A 10,810-nucleotide genomic window follows, 5' to 3' on the forward strand; every position below is an offset into this window, starting at 1 on the left:
TATATTGTAACTGTCTCGTTAAGTATTTCTACATTACACCAGTGTCTGAATAAACGTTCTCGTTACATATACAGTTTTGTGGGGTTAGATAGGACACCTTTAGCACATACGATATAAATAGCCTGATCGTGTTTTTAAGAAATAACAACAGTCTATGGAAAGGTTATATAAATCTTTGAGTGTTCTTTGTTTATTAACAATTGGGCCGAGAAAATAGAATAAAAAAGTGTCCCATCTTTCCCCACCCCACTATACTCAGTTACCTTGGCGCGCGAGGATAATTAAGAATTAATGATGATAAAAACACATGGTTTAAGTTTATTTTACACATTTACAGAACACAAACTAGCTTATACGGAATTATATGCCGAACAACGACAATACAAAAGTAATGACACGCTTTATATACAATGAAACCCAGGCAGAATTTGCACTTTCGGCTACGATGCTACAACCCTCATTCGTCTTTTGGTTCCTCGGCACTGTAAAGTAACAAAACAGTAAAGTAATTAACTTAAGAATAGGATTACAATCACACATACATTTAGTCTGTATGTAAATATTTCTGTACAAATATCTGGCCAGAAACAAAATTCAAATGCAATTTTCCTTTTTGATTTTAATTGTGTTTATGCGTATACGCAACTAAATTGAAGTTCACTGTCTGTTAGATTTAACAGATTGATTTTGTACTCACAATGGGACATAACCACTGGTGTCTTGCCATTAATTAATACCCATTTATTCTTTTTTTTTTATTCGCTAACTTAAATCAACCCGTTTTGGTTAGATAGCTGTCGTTGCTGCCACGCGAGGATAAATAAGTTACATTCATTCATTTATTTTTTATTAGCTTGCCATCAGGTCGACAAAACCGTTGTTAGTTTCCACTTCCGTGCAGGAGACCATAGATTGTTGTTGCTATAACAACAAAATCACTAGTCTTCCAACCGGGTGCGGATATGTTGCAGGAGTTGTATCCAAACAGACCGCGATATTTTAAAGCTTGGAAAACCATTGCCTGACTTTGGGCAAGACACTTAACGGAAATACTTCAATTAAATGATCCCTTATGGGTTGTCCAAGTTGCCACCCATACAGAAAATATGCCCAAAAAATATTCACTCACAAAGTTGCTTATGTGACACTGCAGGTATGAGGTGTATGAAACAGACACCTGTGTTATAACGACTTTTGTTGTCCCGCTAGCCGAATACAAATAAGTCGTATCCATTCATACATCATATACATAAATACAATGTGCAACAGGACACCGTATATTACCCAACCAGAAAAACGGCAAAGTTTCAACCTACTTCTTCTGCAGAAGAAACTGCGCGTTTTGTGTTTGTTCTTCGTTGCCAGTGATTGAGATAACTCGTTCTTCCTCACCAGGACCCGCTTCGTCGATTACGATCACTGCCCCGCTGTCCTGTGCATAGTAGGTTGGGGTAAGTTGGTACATTATTAAACAAATGTAAAAACTACTTTAGTTCCATTAGATATAGTGGAATGGGGTAAGATGAAACATTTTTTCATTCTATTTTCTCGACACGCCCGTTTTAAATTAATTAAGCGTCACATTGACGGTAAAGTAAAGTGCGTAAAAATAATCTATTTTTCGGCAGTTGTTTAGAATTTTGTACAATGCCTAGTGTGACGTCATTAAAAACTTGGTTACGTCATTAAGTATTTTAAAATAAAAAGAAATGTACTAAAACCATAGTCGAGCCTTGATCTGCATAGTTACTATATATACATAAGCAATAACGTTAAACATTACTTCACGTATTTGGCGAATTCTTTGACCCGTCTTCCCAATAACAGAAGCTGCGCACGATGTTGGTATAGTAACCTGCGTTTGTATTACGTCATAATTTAAAAAATGAACGGTCGAATTTTTAAATGATTATTTTTTCGGGTAAAATTCGCCAAAGTACGGAATTGAAAAGTAAGGACGTCTTACTTGTGTTGTTTTCTGGTCCCCGTTGCCTGTTTGGCCGTCGCCGCTATCGTTGTATAAGTTCTGGAGTATAATTGTAAGTAATAGGTTTAGTGTATGTATTTTTAGATTGTATGTTAACGTGCATTCAAAGCGAGCTGATCAAGTTATATTTTTATAGGAATTTTTTTTTTTAAAGCCAATTGGCCAAGGCTTGCAAAATGGAGTCACACACGCTTTATACATATATTAGCGAGAAGATGGGACACCTTTTCAGTCTATTTTCTCGTCCTATTTGGTAGTAAAAAAAAAAAACATTCAAAGAAATATAAAACTGTATCCTAACGATTCCCATAGACCGTTGTTAATTGTTTTCCTTCATCCTACTATATATATAGTAGGGTGGGGGGAAAAGATGGGACACCTTCAGCACATATGTTACAGTGTTATAGGTTACAGTGTTATAATTTTTTGAAAGTTCTTTGTTTATTACTAAACGGGACGAGAAAATAGAACGAAAAGGTGTCCCATCTTCCCCCACTCTACTATATTTAATAAATAAAACACCATAAACATCCCCTACCTCTTGGTAAGGGTCAAAATTATCGTCATAATCTTGATATCCATCCTCATCGTAACCGCCATACAAACGTCTACCAGACTTCGGAGCTGAATATCTTGAACCACCGAATCCACCGCCGTCTCCACCGTAGTTCTGCCGACTGTATAAACTTTCTATGTAAATATCTACAAGTATCAAAAATAGAAAAAAATTATAAAGTAGAAAAAAATCTTATAATATCAAGGGTATCAAAAATTATTAAGATATTAAAAATATCTAAAACATTAAAAAGTATTAAAAAATGCAATATTTCACACAAAATTGAAAACTTTGGTTTACACTTTAAGTGCCCTGACATGTAGGACCTCGCCCTTATATAGAATAGAACGAATGGACGACTATATTGTTAATGAAATAAATAGTTGAAGCAAACTTTTATACCGATATTTTGACCTAGCAAATAGAATGTAACTGTTTTAAAATTTCTTACATGTTTCTTTCTTTGATTCTTATTGTAGCATTTTTTAATTCTGTTCGGTTTAAACCAGCGCGAACCAGAAAATTTTAAAAACGTCTGCCTGTGTCGTTACCATGCGACCGACTCGAATGGTCGGGACTCATGAAAGAAGCATTACGCGATGAAATTCGAGACCTTCTAGATTAAAACGATCGTCGAAAAAAGTAGATGCCATCAGAAAAATATACGCTTGAACAAAAGAAGATACACGCGGAGTTTCCGGGCGAATCAACAGACATGAATTATTCACAAGGTGAATGAGGTATTGTGGACAAAACGGCACCAGGCTGAAACTCGCTCGCTTTGTGATAAGCGGCCCCTAGGGGGGTTATGAATATTCTATTAACACCTGCGCTCTTAGACTTCAATATTTTATAAGGCTGGCAGACGAACATGCGGCGGGAACAGAAAGGGTTTCAGACGCCATTTTTGTTAAGTCTTACATTTCAGTATTTAAAAGCAAAAGCTTATTTTAAGTGAACGCTTACAAATGTGACTAAATTTTACTGCGGTTACTTTCGATTTATACTGAAGGCAATTTATTATAAAGTAAAACAGTTGGGACATGGTACAGTATAACGCCTGGCGTCCATAAGTATTTACCCATTTTAAGGTATATTTTCCTACCAATAAACGGTAACATACAACTCACCCTCCGCCTCGTTTCATACCACCATATCCACCTGGAATGAATGAATGTAACTTACTTTATCCGGAAAACGACAGTCGTTATCACACGGGTTTAACACCTCGTGCCAGCTTACGAGTTACCATGTATGTAACTGATTTATCCTCGCATGGCGGAGCAACGACGGTCGTTATAACACGGGTGGTCTGTTGCATACACCTCATGCCTGCTTATGAGTTACCAGTATGTACGTAGCAGCGTCGAGCCTTAAACCCATTACCTCTGGGTTACAGGCAGGGGCGCTAACCACTATGCCACGGCACGGGACGAATATAAGCCATAAAATAAAAGAAGGCATATAAATAAAAGTAGCGGTATTAATCTTCCCGTGGGTGGACAAACACAGTCGTTATAACACGGTTGTTTTATCCCACACACCTCGTGCCCACCTTGCTATATATGTATCTTTGTGGGTGATTATTTTCTTTTTTTTCTTTTGGAGTAAGAAATTTGGACTACCCAAAAGTGACCACTGGTTTAGAGAAACAGTGGTCTAATTCCTAGGCTTCATGACGTAATTCGCCGTCAGACCTGGGCCTTACATAACGTTATATAATAGAAAAGCCTGCTTGTAAAAAGACCGATACGGTTTCGCTAAAAACCACTGAATTTCAGCCAAAATTAAATGAAGTAAAATAAATGTCTAATTACCAGAGAATTTCTCACCACGATCGAATCTTCCACCTGTAACATAGAGATAATACAAACATAGAAATAATAATAAATTATAAAAACAGCATACAAAAGAGCGTAACGTAAACCTTGGGCAAAACTACCGGATTAACACGCTTATAAAATTGCATAAAAACGAGTGCCGCTACACATTGTACACTAAAACTCAAACCGAACCCCTATTTAATTTAATAAAATTATTACGGACCTAATTAATATAGGAGTAAAATAACAGAGACACTTCAACGCTTCATATCGACGCCATTTTAAAAAAGGGCAAAAAATGACCAAAAAGATATAAATTTCACAAATGAATGTCTCAGAAAACATAAATCCAACAGTTCTAGGTTCGAGTCTGCACTCGGGTAGTTTCTTACCGCTTCTAAAGCCTCCTCTGCCTCCACGGCCGCCCCGTCTCCCACCACGAGGGCCATCCATCCCTCTCTCGTTAGCATAACCACCATAGTCGTAAGAATCGTCGAAGCAATTCGGGTCGTAGTTTTTGATCGGACCTTTTGGTGGGGCCTGTGATGGTGAATTGATACAACATGTAAGATGAAATGATAAATAAACGAATGTTATAACTTATATTCCCTCCGTTGCAGGGAAACGACAGTCGTTATAACACGAGGGTTCTGTTTCATACACCTCGTGCCTGCTTAACAGTTACCATTTATGGAACTTATTTATCCTCGCGTGGCTGGAAAACAAAGTTCGTTATAACACGGCTGTTCTGTTTCATACACCTTGTGCAAGGTTACGTGTTACCATGTAACTTCGTAGGAGATTTTTTTTGGTGAATAATATATTATAGTCCAGATTATGTAAAACAAGGACAGAAATCTGAAGAGTTTGGCTAAACCTAAACTGTATATATGGGTGAGTATGATTGAATATTTAAATGCCTTGTTGCAAAAGAAGTTGTAACATTACCTGCTGTAGGTGTTCCAATATACGAGCCACACATTTGACAACAACATCTGCCGTGCCACGAACTTGACATACACGGTCTGTTGACTCGGGACAGCACTCTTGGTTTACTTTAATGTTAGCCCCTGTCATCTGCAAAGGGGATAGCTACTTGCACTTTACGGATCATAAAAGATTCATAAACACGTTACCTCACGCAATTCCTTTATCCTGGAGCCCTTGAGCCCGATAATGGTACCAGCTTGCGACTTGTGTACCAGCATACGAAGACAACCAACTTTTTCTGGGTGATGCATGCGCTATAATAAAAAAAAACACAACAAATGTACTCGTATTCTAAACGTTATTTAAGTTAAATAAAACACTTTTTTAGGGGGCAATGAGGCATTTCAGTGGGCACGAGATGTATTAAAGCTGGGGCGAAACCTATATAAAACCGTATCACGACTTCGGTTGTCCCGCGGACTACGCTAGGATAAAACAAGAGATCTTGGTTAATCCATACATCAACTCAACTATAAACAAAATAAAAGTGAAGTCTACAAATTAAATTGACAAATCTGTCTACCATATTGCGTCTTGGCATGCCCTATATACTATGACACTTTATAAATTTAAACAAATCACGTATGAGACTTATTAAATTATTAAAAATATAGAAAAACCTGCCAGCTTAATAGTAAACATAAGTGGGAAAATTGTTCTTCGTATCACAATAATAATTTTCAGTTCAAGACAGAACATGAATAATAACGCATGTACTTGATAAACGAAGCTAACCATACAACATTTTATTTATTTTTAGTTAAAAAAAAACATTTCAAATTACCTTAAACTTTTTTTTATTTATTTTGGAATCCTAATTCGTAAACAGGTAAGTGTGTAATATTATATTGGTTTCGCGTTATAGAGCGCCATTACGTCATAATTACCTCGTTAAGCGCTTCCACGACCTTCCCACAAATGTTCGCAGCATCTTCTATTGTCTTTGCCACTGCGGAAACGATCCTAAAAAACGTAAAAATGTGTGAAAACGTAACATTTTTACTCTATACAAATTATAAAGGGTAGACTTATACTATAGCGTTCTGAGTTGAAACGCAAATGCTATCCAAATATTCATTTACCGCTCAAAACCATGACTATCCGGGACTTGTACGTTCGCGTTGAACTGCAGAGGCCCCGAGACAGTGCGCGGTGGTTACAAGCAACAAAAGCAGGAGATATAGGATATATAAATTGGAGAATACGGTAAAACCGGTTGGATGTTGCGGACGGCAGGTGAGGTGTTGGTCGTTGGAGGAGTTACCGTGGCAACGGGATCGAAGATTGGATCGGACGGAGGACGGTGGAGCAAAATGGACAAAAGAACTTAAGTTAGTTTGGTGGACTGGTTGAACCAGCAACATTAGCAAGTAATGCACATACGTGAATAGTAATTATATAAACAGGAATCTCAGCATATACATATATAGGTAAAGAATGTACCTCTTGTCGGAGATCACGTATATTCGCACCGCCTTTGCCAATAATAGCTCCGGCCGTCTGCGGAGAAAATTAAAACGATTATGAAGTAATTCTCTGCGGACGGTCAAGGAATTGATTCTTATAACTTACATACGTGGTTACTTGTAGGCGAGCACGAGGTGTATGAATCAGAACACCCGTGTTACGAAACGACTTTCGTTGCCCTGCCATGCGGGGACTAAAAAAATGCATTTACATGGTATAGGTTGGGGTAAAATGGTCCATGTTTTCATTTCAGTTTACCGTCCTATTTGGTAGTAAAGTATGTTTACAGAATTATATAACACTTTCCTCAAAACCGAGAACTCGTAACAGTATCCAAACAAAAAGAGTGTTTGTTAAATAATGTAATTCATTAAAAACACAATTAAGAAATAAGGGCTAATATTTGCTGACGGTATCCATCTTACCCCATAGTAATAGATCTATCATTAAGCAATACATTAAACCTTAACCAGTTCGACCATGGCCTACGCTACGCCCTAAGGTCCTTTACTTGACCATGGTTTGGCAAACATTATAGAAGGGATCAGGAGAATAACCCAACACTGTAACGTGGTTTTCCAGCTAGGTAACTAAAACAATTACGAAAAAAGGCAAAGGCTGAATGCTGATGTAAGTTATGCATGAACGTAATACTTACGTGGGACGGGATAAGTACACGTAACTCGATCTTATCACTCGGTTCACGTCCACCCTGATGGAATCGGTCATGTTGGAAACTTGACCTTGATCGTTTTACGTCACTATCCCCGCTTTCTCGTACGTCATCATGGGATCTTTTATCTAGAGATCAAAAACTGTTAATCACTCAGAAATAATACGGAAGTCTAAGACTTAGTGTTCATTAAAATACGCTGTCTGTTAAACGTACAAACTGTTATAACAATATAACGCTGTTTCAGCTAGGTGAGACTCTACGAACCTATTTTAAACGTATACCAATATGAAAGTATTTTTTCTATTTAACAGTACATTTATCTCAGTTCTTTTATAACAGATACTGTACAACAGTGTTAAACGTACCTGCTTTGATATAGCAGCTATAATTGAGGCAAAATAACTCGCATTGAATACGTTAGCATAGTTTTCTTTCTGCCTTACATAACCATAGGTCTTATTTACTTCAACTGTTCTTTACCACTGCTACAAATGTGAAATATAAAGTCATTTCAGAGCTGGCAGCTTGTGGCCAAAACCGAACGCCGGTTGTTAATTAATTTTTGCGCTCACCAGGCACACCGTCTGCAATAAATGTCGTATGAAAGATTCATGAAAAGGATTACGCACTCACCGATACGGTGGCCAGACGGACATCAGATATAACAAGGCATGTGAACTGTTATTAGCCGTTGGGTGTATTTATACACGGTTGTTGCGTCACAAATATCTACACCTTGCATACAAATGTACAATGCAGGACTTTTGCGTTTATTCGAAAGAAAAACAAGTTGTATTACTATTCATATTTCCTCTATTAAATATATATATATTAGGGTTGGAGAAGATGGGATCCATTTTTGTTTTATTTTCTTGTCCCATCCGGTAGTCTAAATCAAGAAAACTTTAAGAATTATAAAATCGTATCTTTATGACTCCGATAGACTGTTGTTATTTGTTTTAAACACGATCAGGATATTATGTGCTAAAGGTGTCCCGTTTCCCCCCACACTCGTTATAACACGCTTATGCATAAAACATAACTTATTTAATAAAAGGCGTAACCGTTACACCCTAATTATAAAATCAAATTACAAATGACAAACATGAGTAAATGAGTGACAGATCGTACTTGTTAATTTAAAACCCATAAATCTAACACCATATCATATTGCGCGCATAACTACGTACATTTTATTTCAATACCAATCGATACGGTGAGGACGAGACAATAGATGTAATATAAGCAACACAGAACGGTAGACACCGATTTGAATAAAAGCATATGTAGAGTGTGCGTAACGGCTGGCGGACGGACGCCGTCTTTGTATTTTAAAGCGATTTTTTTTTCCGTTTTTCTCTTGGTATACCATAGTCTATTTTGAGCATAATAAATATGTTAAGTCTTATTGAGCGATTATTTTTTAAAAATACCGGTTTTGAAACGCAGAATAAAGTTATTTGCAAAATATCACGTCATATCTGCACACTCTCTAACGCCAACTAAAGACTATAATTTTACTCATTTTTTTAAAACAACGTTGTTTTTTTGCCACAAACCAATTATTTAAACTTTAGTGAAATGCAGTACAACTGTTAATAAAGAAAATTCTGGGCATTACTTTTCATCTAGTTTTCAAATATTTACCAATAGAAAATCAACACATAAGAGATATAAGGCCTATGAATTAGCATTAGCCACATTATGTGATACCTATACCCTGTTAGTACAATGAACGCCAGTAATAAGGCTTGCTTTAAACAATCAGTTTGCATTTAGGATAAAGTTATAAACACCACACAAACCAATCATTTTGGATACTCTGTTAACACATTGGCACAGTAGTTAGATGGTTTGCCTCTAGATCAGAGGGCCGAGGCTCGACACTGCCACCACTGTGGAGTTGTAGGCATATATCTTTGGGCAAGACACTTAACAGTCTTGCTCCAATACAGTGGTGACTGAAAAAATCACTAACAAAGTTGCAGACGAACACGAGAGATGACTAAACCTTTTTTATTTTGACGGTTACACTTCTAGAGTATTTTATATTGGTCTTGGTGCAGTGGGTGAACTTGCACATACCAAACAACACACAGAAAACAAAACCATTTTTTAAGATTCTTTGTAAAACCTCATATTTAGTCAGGAAATGTGTTTTTAACTAAGCAATATATATATGTTAATATGTATATACATTAAATGTCAAATTAAGTAGATCCACCTATGCTAAATCTAACAATACCTCCTAGCAATTGGAAAATGTTGGTTTGTAATGTAATGTAAATACTGAGGTAGCAATGAAACTGTTTAAAGTTGAAGATTTATGCTGCATAAATCATTTGTAGTCATTGTATAGGCCTCATTGTATAAAATTTTATTAATGAATTTGTCCGGTGCTGTAGCACAGTTGGTTGCACGTCTTACGCTAACCTAGAGGTTATGGGTTCAAGGATCATCGCTGCTACCCTTGTGGGGTATCTTTCCTTGAGCAAGACACTTTACAGCAATTTCTCCAACCCAGTAGTCACTAATGGGTTGTCTAAATTGTCAACCATGCCACAAAAGGCACTAAAATGCCATAGGGTGGTAAACTAACATATTCAAAACTTGATTGAATGAATGTAACTTGCTTTATCCTTACCTGGCCGACACTTAACAGTCATTTTAACACGTTATTCTGTTACATATACCTTGTGCCAGCTTACGAGTTACCATGTATGTTACTTTGAGAGTAATTAACTAGGACTTTTTGGCGTAAACACACCATTGACCAACTATAAAATAGTGTAAAAGCACCAATTGCAAAATAGCTTAATGTGTTTTTTAAAGCCAATTTTTAACACAATTGCCTGACTTTTGCACAACAAAAATTAAACAATGGGTTTCAGTAAAGCCTATAAGCAACATTTGCATCTTGAAACTAAATTTAGCACAACACAAAATTACGTCAACCTTTTATCACATATAGTAGGCAGCACACAGTTTATGAACTGCTACAATATACTTGCAACTTGCCATACATACATCCATACAAACTTACTTGTTGATGAATCAGTTGCTTCTGACATTTTGGTAGAAGTTCCTGGTGTTTAAACAGATTTTAAAATAGATGAATTCCTTGGAAAAAGATAAAAATATATGTAAAAAGTCTGCCCATATGTTACAACATGACTTGTTTTTTTCTTATAAAGTATCGCGTGTTACTGTTGATATAAAACGAAAGTCCCTGAAACTTCCTGGTAGATCTAAGATCTATGTCTTTCTTAATGATAATTTTGAAAGCAGAAACTAAGTCGCGGTTAAATAAA

General features: G+C 36.6%; 1 protein-coding gene across 6 annotated transcripts; it reads right to left on the reverse strand.

The window, feature by feature from the left end:
* Positions 1 to 292: 292 nt before the first annotated feature.
* On the reverse strand, positions 293 to 10,695 carry LOC149741211 (heterogeneous nuclear ribonucleoprotein K-like). Of its 6 annotated transcripts, none has more exons than XM_089882118.1 (15): positions 10,543 to 10,695; positions 7,482 to 7,624; positions 6,800 to 6,856; positions 6,439 to 6,482; positions 6,244 to 6,319; positions 5,503 to 5,610; positions 5,315 to 5,443; positions 4,759 to 4,906; positions 4,376 to 4,393; positions 3,674 to 3,704; positions 2,526 to 2,664; positions 1,967 to 2,026; positions 1,784 to 1,855; positions 1,317 to 1,432; positions 293 to 482 (listed from the first exon to the last, which is right to left on the reverse strand). In XM_089882118.1, the coding sequence occupies exons 1-15, from the start codon at positions 10,568 to 10,570 to the stop codon at positions 458 to 460; spliced, it is 1,194 nt and encodes a 397-aa protein (XP_089738244.1). In that variant the 5' UTR covers positions 10,571 to 10,695; the 3' UTR covers positions 293 to 457. The 6 variants fall into 6 exon arrangements, with proteins under 6 accessions (XP_089738244.1, XP_089738227.1, XP_089738306.1 ...); XM_089882101.1 differs by having other exon boundaries at positions 4,361 to 4,393; XM_089882180.1 differs by lacking the exon at positions 6,439 to 6,482 and having other exon boundaries at positions 4,361 to 4,393.
* Positions 10,696 to 10,810: the final 115 nt, after the last annotated feature.

Source organism: Ciona robusta, chromosome 1 (assembly GCF_009617815.1).
Source record: "Ciona robusta chromosome 1, ASM961781v2".
In the NCBI taxonomy this organism is placed as follows: Eukaryota; Metazoa; Chordata; class Ascidiacea; order Phlebobranchia; family Cionidae; genus Ciona; species Ciona robusta.